Source organism: Neophocaena asiaeorientalis, unplaced genomic scaffold (genome assembly GCF_003031525.2).
Source record: "Neophocaena asiaeorientalis asiaeorientalis breed wild unplaced genomic scaffold, Neophocaena_asiaeorientalis_V1.1 scaffold79, whole genome shotgun sequence".
NCBI lineage: Eukaryota > Metazoa > Chordata > Mammalia > Artiodactyla > Phocoenidae > Neophocaena > Neophocaena asiaeorientalis.
In genome coordinates this window covers 8,177,208-8,189,664 of record NW_020175402.1, presented here as the reverse complement: position 1 = coordinate 8,189,664, position 12,457 = coordinate 8,177,208, and the positions used below count along the sequence as shown (strand labels likewise).

The following is a 12,457-nucleotide window of genomic DNA, read 5'->3' as shown; positions in this document are numbered from 1 at the left end:
AGCCGTGAGACTCAGACGGGCATGTCAGGACGCTGGTGAAGGCAGAGGGAATGTTGGAGACACACGGCAGGTTGGGAGTTCATTCATTCATTCATTCAACAAATAGTTAACAAGCACACATGCTCTACAGCAAGCGCTCCTTTATCAGGGCCCTGTGTTGGTAGACACAGCAGTGTCATAGATGGTTACACTGATGCTGGGGAGAGCTGTGGGAGAATATGGAGGGTGCCTCTTCTATTGTGGGGTGCAGAGAAGGCTCCCCAAGAGAGTGACATTGGAATAAAGCCCTGAACCTTTTCCAGGCAGAGAGAACCTAGAGCTTGAAGGTTTGGAAGCAGGAGACAAGACAGTGTATTTGAAGAAGTACAGCAAGTCCAGTGGGACAGGGCTGTGGTGCCAGAATCACATTTACGTTTCAGATAATGGTCCTGGCTGATGAGTAACTTGGAGGAGGGGCGGCAGCGGGAGATGAGGCGGTGAGGACTTGGACGGGGGACTGTTAGAATAGTTCAGCATTTCCTTTAAATCAAGTGAAAAATGGAGTTCAGCAATGTCGTACACGCACATGGGTTGTTAGTTTTTTGACTGGAAGAGGACAGGTGTAAAGGTTAAGTGGTCTTACCAGTGAGCCATTCCTGGGGAGAGACAGGTGAATGAATTGAATTTCACTTAGTTTCTAAAAGAAGAGCTACCAAAAGCAAGGGGGGTCTGGAGCCTCCAGTTCTAGTGACCAAAACATCAGTTGTGTATAGAGTCCAGACTGCAAACCAAATGAAAGTGTGGCATCCTTTCTATAGATGCGTTTAGGAAGGTTAGGCAAATGGTCTGGGTCACAGCTCGGAATTTGAGCCAAGTTCTGAAAAGTTTTCCAGACAGGCTCCTAGGTGAGAATATAATAGCTGATACAGGTCTGTGTCCTGTGTGGGGTGCAGAAATGGTTTCTAGCGCCACTTGATCCTTCTTTGCTTTGAGGGCACAACGAAACAGACAAAATAGTCTGCCCAGAGCGCTCAGGCTTGAGAGCATCCGTCTTCCCTGGTGCACTGTCCTGTGTTCTGAGTATAAGCGCGAGCTGCGATGGGGAGCAGGTTAATGTTGTGGGTCTTCACCGTCTCTGTGGACGGTTGGTGGTTATGCAAATGATGGTGAACACAGTGTGCTACGTGCTGTAGCTGAGGTATGGAGAAGGCTCCATGAACTCACAGAAGAGGAAAGGGGGTTCCAGAGAGGAAGCGCCTCCCGAGTTGTCTGGGATGCACAGGACTTGCGGACGTGGGTCTGCCCAGAGAACAGAAGAGATGCTCGTAGGGCTGATCCGAGCGTGCTTGGAGAGGGTGAAGGGTGAGACTGGAGTAGAGCCATGAGAGACAGTGGGGAGAAGAATAATTTCTGGAGGAAAAAAAATTTCTGGTGTAGCTAGACAGTGGGGTTCCCATACCTCTGCTGTCCCTTCCTTATTAGCCATTTGACTTTAGATGAGTGACTTACCCACTGTGCCTCCATTTTATCGTCAGTGAAACGGGGATAATCACACCTCTCTTAGGAAGCTTCGAAATGAACTGTGCTTGGCTTATATTAGTCATTTTTATTGTCATCATTAGTAGCTTTTTGTGATTCTCTATGGACTGGAGAGCACAGGATTCGTGGTGCCCAGAAAGAAACTCCCGCTGCTCAGGAGAGCTGAGGTGCCTTGCGAGGGACCAGAGGGGCCAAAAGCCTCCTTGAGGGCGATGCAGCGCAGGCGGTGGTGGACAGTGTGATTGTCAGTCTTGGGATGCGCTTTCTCCACATACTGTTGCGGAAGTGGTCTGTGGCCGTCTGACCTCCAGAGCTCTCAGGTCCTGCCTCAGCACTTAGGCTAGGAGCTGCTCCCCTCATCTGTTCGGTCAGTGCAGCCTGAGAATTCAGGGGCTCGGGTTGAGCCAGTGAAAGGTGTTGCTTGTGAGGCGTGCGTGCTGGCGGGCGCCCTGTGGTGCCTGGGAGCAGGTTACCCAGGAGCCCGCCTGAACCTGCCTCAGGCCAGAGTGACACGGACTCTGCTTTCTCCCCAGATCCGGCCTCACATCGCGACTCTTCGCAAGTACACTTACGGCAAGCACATTCTGGCCAAGCTGGAGAAATACTACATGAAGAATGGCGTTGACTTAGGGCCCATCTGTGGCCCCCCTAATGGTATTATCTGAGGCAGTGTCTCCCCCGTCCCCTTGTTCCCACTGACCTCACTGGCCCACTGGTGAATCCAACCAGCAACCAGAAATATTCTAGTGTAGAATCTGAAATGGGTAAATGGTTGCTCCAGGATTACCCTCTCCTCCCAAAAAAGGAATCAAATCCACAAGTGGAAAAGCCTTTGTAAATTTGTTTAATTTTATTATGCATAACATGTACTAATTATTTTTTTTAATTGACTAATTGCCCTGTTGTTTTACTGGTGTATAGGATACTTGTACATAGGTAACCAATGTACATGGGAGGCCACATATTTTGTTCAACGTTGTATCTATATTCCACATGTGGAAACTTTCAGGGTGGTTGGTTTAACAAAAAAGTTTAAAAAAAAAAAAAAAAGGTTTTTAACTCATTTGCCTCGCTGGCAAGTTTTGCAAATAGCTCTTCCCCAACTCCTCATTTTAGTAAAAAAGAAAAACAAACAAAAAAACCTGAGAAGTTTGAATTTTAGTTAAATGACCCCAAACTGGCATTTAACAATGTTTATAAAAAATATATATATATATAAATATATATATATAAATGAAAATCATTTTCAGAGTTGCTAAAGCTTCAGTTTATGACATTAAGTTTATGAAACTTCTAAAAATTGCCTTTTTTGGAGACTACTGTGCTGAAGAAAATAGTGTAGTCTGTTCTGTGAGGAGGAGATGTGAGCACCCAGAATGTCTTTCAAGGCCAGGCGGGTATACTTGTTTACTGCCTACTGGATTTTTTTCTGTTAACATTGAAAGGCAAAATCTGATTACTTAGCATGAGAAAAAAAAAATCCAACTCTGCTTTTGGTCTTGCTTCTATAAATATATAGTGTATACTTGGTGTAGACTTTGCATATATACAAATTTGTAGTATTTTCTTGTTTTGATGTCTAATCTGTATCTATAATGTACCCTAGTAGTCGAACATACTTTTGATTGTACAATTGTACATTTGTATACCTGTAATGTAAATGTGGAGAAGTTTGAATCAACATAAACACGTTTTTTGGTAAGAAAAGAAAATTAGCCAGCCCTGTGCATTCAGTGTATATTCACACCTTTTATGGTCGTAGCATATAGTGTTGTATATTGTAAATTGTAATTTCAACCAGAAGTAAATTTTTTTTTTCTTTTGAAGGAATAAATGTTCTTTATACAGCCTAGTTAACTTTTAAAAAGAAAAAAATAGCTTGGTTTTATTTGTCACCTAGTCAGATAGTAGCAAGATCCTTTCTAAATGTTATTCAAGATGATTCAGTTCATACTAGTGGTTTTGGGTTTTTTTTAATCCTAAAAAAGTAATGTTTTGCTTATTTTGTGACAGTCAAAAGGACGTGCAAAGTTCAGCCCCGCCCTGACTTTCCTTACAATCAGAGCCCCTCTCACCTTGTAAAGTGTGAATTGCCCTTCCTTTTTGTACAGAAGATGAACTGTATTTTGCATTTTGTCTCCTTGTAAGTGAATGTAACATACTGTCAATTTTCCTTGTTTGAATATAGAATTGTAACACTACACGGTGTACATTTCCAGAGCCTTGTGTATATTTCCAATGAACTTTTTTGCAAGCACACTTGTAACCATATGTGTATAATTAACAAACCTGTGTATGCTTATGCCTGGGCAACTATTTTTTGTAACTCTTGTGTAGATTGTCTCTAAACAATGTGTGATCTTTATTTTGAAAAATACAGAACTTTGGAATCTGAGTTTGTGCTTTATTATTATTTTCTCCAATATAGTGCCCCAGGACAGACAGCCCTTTCCTTGTTTGTCCCTTTTTGTTTCTGCTTGTTTTGTGTTTTGTTTCAAAATCAAAGACACAGGGCTTCCCTGGTGGTGCAGTGGTTGAGAGTCCGCCTGCCGATGCAGGGGACACGGGTTCGTGCCCCGGTCCGGGAGGATCCCACATGCCGTGGAGCGGCTGGGCCCGTGGGCCATGGCCGCTGGGCCTGCGCATCTGGAGCCTGTCTGTGCTCTGCAATGGGAGAGGCCACGGCAGTGAGAGGCCCGCGTACCGCAAAAAAATCAAAGACATAACCACATTAATCAGGATGTCCAACTGCTATTGAAAAATCAGAATATTCGCCTTCCTGGGCCCAGAGTCTGTACACACATCATGGGGTGCATTCTCAAAAAGCTTGAGCCCCACGATCTGCCTGGTTCTCTGCGGTGCTCTTCATTCACTCCCTCTGGCCTCTGCACCATTTGTGGGCCCAGGGTCTAGACTAGAATTCAACAGATTACAAATGTCTCCTGGCCAAGTGTTGGCTCCTAATTTTCTGAGGCAGGGCAGTAGGTAAGGCATCTGTCGAGGCCTCCCTGCCCTGAGGTCCCCTTTCCTGTCCTCTGTCTGGGCTGCTTCTCTGCACACCCTGCCCTTACGGGCCCACACACCAGGGCCGGCCCAGGCTGGCCCATTATCCTAGGTTGCTCATCTTAGCCTCACATAAGGGACCTCTTCCAGCTTTGAGTTCAGGAGGCTCTAGCTCACTGAGGTACCTGTCACCTGTGCCTTAAGATGCCCGCCTTCCCTTCTTTACCACCTTTGCTTCAGAAGCAGCTTTGGCAAAAATGCACCACTGAAACTTAGACCAATGTTGGTGCTGAAAGTGGAACTTGCAGAAGGGACTTTTGCATGGTCCCCTCCCAAGGGTGAGGGACGGTCACTAGCAGGCCCCGTGGGTCCCGGGAAGAAAGGGACAGAAAGGTAGCTGAGCTAATGGAGGTTTCAAGTCCAGGACCTGATTTTGCATTAGTGACTGTAATCGGGTCATTCCCCAACCTTCTTCCCAGGCCGTAGCTGGTGGGCCTGCCAGAGACAGCATGCTGGATGGAGGTGGCTCTGGAATCAGACCAGGGTTCACATACGGCTCCCACTACTCATTGTGTGGGCTGGTGTTACTTCACCCAATGTTTAACCGAATCCCTTGCTGGAAATTGATGGAAGGCAATATTGTGTATGTGAAGTGGTTCTCACATCACGTCATGAAAAGTTATAGCCATTAGCTGGTTATGGTTTTACTGGACCCTTGCAGAGGCCATGTACAAATTAGGCAAAGCAGGAGGCTTGGATTTCTTTCCCTTCCATGGGCCTACTGTCTTTGTGTCCTTGAGATGGTAATTTTGCCTGTCTGAGCCTCAGTTTCCTCTTCCATAAGATTGGAGTAATACCTCACGGAGCTGAAGTAAGATGGAATTGTTAATAAACGTGTCAAGTGCCTGGCACTTGTGTGAGGCGCTCATTCAGGTTTGCTTCTTTTCCACCTGGACTGTTTATACTTAGACTTTGTAATTTGGGTGTTTTTTCTCTCCCTTTAGCATTTAGTGTAATGTTTTGTGTTTGTGTTTTTAGTGGTAACAAAGCAAGGTGCTAGTTTAGATATGTGATACCTCCCGCGCCTTCCATCCTGTGTCTTTGAGGCCTGGGGAGGCTTTGCAGTCAGACAAATACAGGGTTTAATCCCAATTGCCTTTTATTACCTGGGTCATCTCTCTGAGGCCCAGTTTTCTTCTCTGTGAAATGTGGGAAAAATAGTACTTTATGTCCAAGGTTGGTTGTGAGGATGAAATAAGGCTTAGCAGAATGCCTGGCACATTGGCCTAATAAATGAATGGTATTTATTGTTTTTTTACCTTTAAAATCACTCATCCAGGGCTTCCCTGGTGGCGTAGTGGTTGAGAGTCCGCCTGCCCATGCAGGGGACACGGGTTCGTGCCCCAGTCCGGGAAGATCCCACATGCCACGGAGCGGCTGGGCCTGTGAGCCATGGCCGCTGAGCCTGCGCGTCCGGAGCCTGTGCTCCGCAACGGGAGAGGCCACAACAGTGAGAGGCCCGCGTACCGCAAAAAAAAAAAAAAAAAAATCATCCAATGGCTGTGCACAGGTTTTGGGGAACAAAGCAATGCTTGTCCGTTATGTACAGAAGTTACGTAAAGTCGTTTGTCACGAACCATCTCTGTGCCAGGCACCCAAGAGATGGTTTTTACACGTTCTCTTAATTCCTCACAACAGTCCTGCAGGAAGTGTGGTGGTCCTGATCGCGTAGATACGGAGACGGGTTCTGGGTTCTGATGCAAGTCTTTGGGTCAGGCCAATGCTCGGCCTGAGGCTTTTTCCCTTGGTGCCTCATGGGAGGGATTGGGGCTGGGCTGGACCCCTCCCTCTGCAGGATTGGGTTTCAGGGAGCAGGCTGAACCTCCTCATTTTACCAACTGCTAACGAGTCTGCCCAAGGATGTGAGGTACCTGGGCTGCCGCCGCGTAGATACCCGCATTCTAGATCTCTTCCAGAGACCCTCCAACATGGATTCCTCAAACTCTGTATAATAATCCTTTGCCTAGTCACAGGACTTTACAGTTTACAGAGCACATTCATATTTGTGATGACTTTGATCCTCTTGAAAGCCTTAGGGAGTAAGGTAAGGTAGATGTTATCAGCCCATTATTCAGATGAGGTGTTTGGGACCCAAGACACACAATGAGTTAATAACCCAGTAAGGATTTTATCTGAAGTTTCCTGACTCCAAGTTCAGTGCTCTATCCATGCCGTCTTGCTCTTGCCACCTTCCATCAGCTCCAGGGATAGCTGGTCTCGTCTCTCTAGTTGGGTTTCCGGAGAAGTGTGAGGCACTGGATAGTTAGGCATTTTGTGGGGACGAAAACTGTGACTTCATGTAGTTGCCAGCTGTAGCCACACGAGGGTGCTGCTGCCTAAGGAAAGCATTATAGAGGCGTAAGGGCTCAAGGCTCCAAGGTCAGGGCTTGGGATGTTTTTCCCCTGGCTTGAGGGGCTCCGGAGTGAAGATCCCATCTCATCCAGAGACCTCAGGTCTGGCATCTGCTCTAAGACTAAGCTTCCCCACTTCTTTCCCTCCCTCTGGCTTGGGATGGCAGGGTATGGTCACGGATCTGGCTCACAGACCCTAGCTTTGCCTTTGCCTCACTGTGTAACCCCCGGCAAATCAGTTTCCCCAACTGTCACCTGGCATGGTAGCCCAGCCCTGCCACCCTCACAGGGATGGTATGAGGTCAGATTGTTGGGGCTGAGGAGGGTGGCCCCATGCCTCTGTTAACGTGATCCGAGGCCCTCGTGTCTCTTTGGGGGCTACATCTCTGGCTTATGCGTCAAGCTTTCAAACAATGAAAATGTCCAAGTCTTTTCATGACCCAGAGCTGCCTAGCTTCAAATCCCAGCTTTACCAGCCCTCTGTGACCTTTGTGAGTCATTTAACCTCTTATTGTGGGATAATAATAGTCCTACTTCATGGGGCACACTGGAAGCATTTGGCACATAGCAGGGCACATAGCAAGTCATACATAAAAGCTGTTACTATTATGATTATTATTGCCTCCAATTTTTCCCTGCTATGTTTGGGGCCCTTGGAATTTTCACTAAGGGTGACTATTTATTTATCCTCCAAACTCGGACAATTTTAAGCATGAAAGTCATTGCACTGAATTATTACCTCACGTGGAGACAGCCTCCCAGGTGGCCCGGCTTCCTGATGTTCTTACCCTTGTGTATTTTGCGTGGAATAGGGCTGCCTGGAAGCAACAAGACATTATGAAAAGGGTGGGGTATGACTTCTGAGGCTGGGCCACACAGGACACTGTAGCTCCAGCTTGCTCCTCTGGGACACTTCGTAGGACACTCTGTGGCAAGGCCCGTGATGAGGACTTGAGGGCCCCTGCTGTTGACTGGGATTAACTCGCCAGTCACACTTGCCATCTTGCAAGCAGAGCCTGGAGCCCCCTTCAGGCCTTCGATGACTGTAAGCCTGGCTGACATCCTGACTGCAGGCTCATAAGAGACCCCAAACCAGAACCACCCCTCTCAGCTGCCCCTGAACTCCTGACCCACAGAAACCGGGTGAGATAGTCAATGTTTATTGCTGTTTTAAGCTGCTGGGTTGGGGGGTCATTTGTTACACAGCAATAGGTAACTAATACACAGCACAAGAACTGGTGTAGCCCAGGAAGGCCCATTTCTCATTTCTCCAGTGAGGCACATGCTGCCCTGCTCTGTCCTGGCCTTGGAGAGCCTGTTTCTGCCCCTGGCTACCCCACCCCCACCAGCTGCCCCTCACCAGGATTCCGGGAAACTTCCTGGTGCTCCTCAGAGCCCAGGGTAGAGACATGTCTTTGGGTGGGGCTGCACCAGGGACTCCCAGGAAGCCACAGCTGTCCTGTGCCAGAGCTTCCTCAGCCTCTGTCTCTCAGACCCAGTGGAGAGTTCCCCGGCCCATACTCCTTAGGCCAGGAGTGGACCGAGCTGAGAATGACTGAAAAATAGTGGATAATTGAGTTGTGACTATGGGTCTTGCCCTGAGCTGGGTGCTGCCCTGTGTTACGTCATTCACCTGCCTCAAACTCTGGGAGAGGGGAGCAGTTGCTTTAACCTCCATGGGAAGAAAAGTGGCCCCAGGTCACTGGCCAGGAAGTGGCAGAGCCAGAATTTGACCCCAGAATCCCCCAGGCCTCTCCTCAGAGCCCAGGGGCCAGAGTCCCCCCCACTCTTGCCCTCTGCCATGCCCCTTCCCAGGGCCCCTTGCAGGAAGCTGGGAATTAAGTTTGGTGTCCCCAGATCTGATCCATTTGCAGATGAGAAGACTGAGGCCCGGAGCAAGGGGAGTGACCTGCTCAGGGCCACACAGAGGGTGAGGGACGAAGCAGGGACCTGTCTGTGCCACGTGAATGCAGTTACAGTCGCCCCCTCAGTATCCATGGGAAATGGGTTCCAGGACCCCTGTGGATACCAAAATCCACCGATGCTCAAGTCCCTCGTATAAAATGATATAATATCTGCATATAACCTACACGCATCCTCCCGTATACTTTAAATCATCTCTAAATTCCTTATAATACCTAATGCAATGTAAACACTGTGTAAATAGTTGCTGGCGTGTGGCAAATTCATGTTTTGCTTTCTGGAACTTTTTGGAATTTTTTTCCAAGTATTTTCCATCCAAGGTTGGTTGAATCCATGGATGTAGAACCCGAGGATGCGGAGGGCCAACTGTCCTTGCTCCTTGCCCACCCCCTGCCCTGGGATGGCAACTCCCTTAGCACCTGGATCTGTGACTGGCCCACAGCAGGGGCTCAGGAACATGAGGGTGAGCTTTGCTAGCCTCTGTGAGTCTCAAAGATAAAAGCCCCACAAGACACATGAAATATCTCGGTGACAGTCGTACTCACTCAGATTCCATGGTGTTGGGGCAGGAGGGTCTCCCCCACCCCCCAATCCTTCTCACTCTCCCCTCGCCCCACCTTCCCCAATTCCAGGTCACTCTCCTCCACTGGCTTTTTTGGTTGTCACCCAGCTGGGCTGCTCTAGCCCCAGGATGAGGTGAGAAAGAAAATATATTTTTAGAGAGGCTTTTTTTTTCTTCCAGGGAAATGACTTCAAATGTGCGATTTATTCCCAGGAACGGGGGTGTGTGAGTGAAATGGCTTCTGGAATGGCAGTGCCCTCATCACCTCCTGCTGTCTCCTCTTCCTCAGCATCTCTGCTGACCCTTCCCCTCTCTCCTTCCTCTCCCCCATCCAAGGGAAGAGGGCAGGTGTGTGAACACAGCTCCCGGGCCTGGGCTCTCCCCCACTCCCCCAACCCGACAGTCTCTTCTGAGCCCTGTGACCTTACACTGGCTAAAGGGGGCCACAAGGAGTCAGGGTCTTGGATTTGAATGAGGTCTTGGTTGTGGGATGGGTCCTACCTCAAGAGTCTTTGCAAACAACAGGGCAATCAGTCAAGGAGAAAGGGGTGGGTAGAGCAAACCCCAGGGCAGGTAGCAAAGCAGCCTAGGTTCTGCCACAGACTGACTGCGTGACCTGGGGTCGGTCACTTCTACTTTTCAGGCCTCAGTTTTCTTACTTGTGAGATGGGCAGATGAAGGGGTGGAGCGAGGAGAGCAGCTCAAGGCCCTACATACTGTCATTCTAGGTTACAGTGAGCAAACCTGCAGAATCTTCTCAGCCTCATCCACACACAGGACCTCTGAAGCCTCCAGCTCGAGCTCAAGACTTCAGAAGCTCTCCTCCCTCCCGGGTGGGTGCAGCCTCAGTGTGACCACTTCAGAGCACCCACTCTCCAAGGCTGGCCCGCCGTGGCTCAGTGGAGGCGTCACCACCACCATGAAGCCTTCCTATATTCCCTCCACGACACCCAAAACCTCAGAGTGAGGTTAACCTCTCCCTGCCCAGTCTCCCTGCTGGCTCTGCTAGACTGTGGATGGCATCTGGCGGGGCCGTGGGCTCCTGTTCACAATTAATGTGCCCCTCACTGGCACAACCCCCTTCCAAAGCCTTGTTCCTAATTTTGTATTCGTGACCCCCTCAAATTGTATAAGCTTCAGGCCCCACAGAGTCGGACCTACGCCTGTTTTCATCCCTGCTCAGCCTGAGGGCAGAGCCCACCGCTCTCTTGGAACAGTTGCTGTTTCGGCAATTCCTCCTCCACGTGCCGCTACCACCCTGCCCTGGCTGGCCTGGCACCTGGGCCAGACTGACCTGGAGACAGGGTTTCTGCATCCACCTGCCCCTCCTGCGTGGCCAGCCCTGCTGTGTGGCCCCCGGCGCACTCATCTCAAACAAAATCAGACTTCCTCCCCCATCCCCACACCTGCCTCAGGGGGCCTCCTGGGAACACTTTGGGTCCTTAGTTTGCAAACCCCCAGCTCACAGACCTAGCAGAGGCCTGGGTTCAAATCCTGGCCCCATGCCTGGCAGCTGTGTGCCAGGGGGGCATCACACACCCTTCATCTTGAAGAGACTTGCCCAGAACACGGGGTGAGGGTGCTCAGGAAAGGCTCGAGGCATGGCCCTTTGAGACCCTCACACAGGCAGGTTCCTTGGCAGGTAGGGGGCCCCCCACAGATGGAGGCCAAGCCTTCCCACTCTTGCCCGGGCCCTGTGGACTCCCTCAGCAGCCGCTCAGCTTATCCCGTGATACTTGCTGGGGCAGCAGACAGACAGCCAGAGTCTCCCCAAGTGCCCTCTGTGGGCCCTAGATCAGAGCCTTCTTGCCAGAATCCTGCTTTGGTTCCTGATTTCAGGGTCAATAACGTCAGGACTGATTTCATTCAGACTTTTCTCAGAAGCAAACCCGGGTTCTGGCCTCCATCTTGAGTCCTGGGCAAGGCTGGAAGTTACGATAGGAGAAGGAGGGCACGGAGGGGGCAGGGGGGGAGGTAGGGGCAGCCCAGGAGAGTCAAAGACTGGTTTTCCCAGGCTTGTGATTGTCTTGAGCTGGAGGGTCAGTTAGGATCACAAAGTCCCCTGTGGCCACAGGGGAGGGCACAGCAGTGGTCTATCAGCGCTCTCACTTCCTGGCTGTGTAACCCGGGGCCAGTCACCCAGCCCCTCAGGGCCCCAGTTTCCCCAACTGTAAAATGGGGAACCAGTAAGGAGCGAACACATGCATCGTGCTCCCTGTGTGCCAGGCTCCGCTGGAAGGGCTCCTCTCGGCTACAAAGCTGGGAGGCAAGTGTGTTTGTTGTACACAGATCACACGGCTGTGGGGAGGAGTGAGGGACAGCACTCCTGGCAGGTGCCCTGAACAGTGCCTGGCGAAGAGCAAGCCCTCAGGAGGTCCTGGCTCTCATTATTACATGGCAGTGTGAGTTCCAAAGAGCCAGTCTGTTTAGCCAAACCTCCGGGGGCAGGTGGCGTCAGGCAACCACTACTGAACACCTACTGTGTGCCAGGCCCAGAAATGCAACTCCAAATAAGGCAGCTCGGGCCTGGAGCTCAGAGATGCCGGCTGAGGCCTCCACTTCCCTTTTGCTGCCTTGTTGGAGCCAGGAGCCCTGGCCAAGGGCAGAGAAAGGACTCATTGGGAAGGGTGGTGAGGCCTGGCTGTCAGGCATGCCTGTGGGGGGTTATCTGGTTTCCAGGCTCATCTGAGTGCGTCCACCAATTGGTTGTGTCCATGTGGCAGTGTGAATCCCCTCACTGACTCTTTCATTCACTCATCAAATACTCCCCAACAGACCTCTGCCCCTGGCATTACAGTGTGGCCATTAAGACCCTGGGTCAAGAGCTTAGCTTCACTCGCCAGCTGTGTGGCCTTGGACACACCTCCTAACTTCTCTGTGTCTCGACTCATCATCTAAAGTGGGGATAATGGCAGTGTGCACTTTGTAAAGCCACGCCTGGCATATAGTCAGCTCTGTTTGTGTTCCGCGATTATCGTCTGTTGGGGATACTGAGGTGCTCCCACTTCAGTAGGGGGTGGTGACAGATGGTAGAGACTG

General features: G+C 50.1%; 1 protein-coding gene across 16 annotated transcripts in view; it reads left to right on the top strand.

The window, feature by feature from the left end:
- The window catches only part of PUM1 (pumilio RNA binding family member 1), a 128,103-nt gene extending 124,190 nt beyond the window's left edge, over window positions 1–3,913 (top strand). For all 16 annotated transcript variants that reach the window (XM_024766621.1, XM_024766622.1, XM_024766620.1 and 13 more), the window contains one exon: window positions 2,052–3,913. In XM_024766621.1, coding sequence (XP_024622389.1) covers window positions 2,052–2,183 — 132 coding nt within the window. In that variant the 3' untranslated portion in view covers window positions 2,184–3,913. The remainder of the gene's footprint in view (window positions 1–2,051) is intronic.
- The last annotated feature ends 8,544 nt before the right edge of the window (window positions 3,914–12,457 follow it).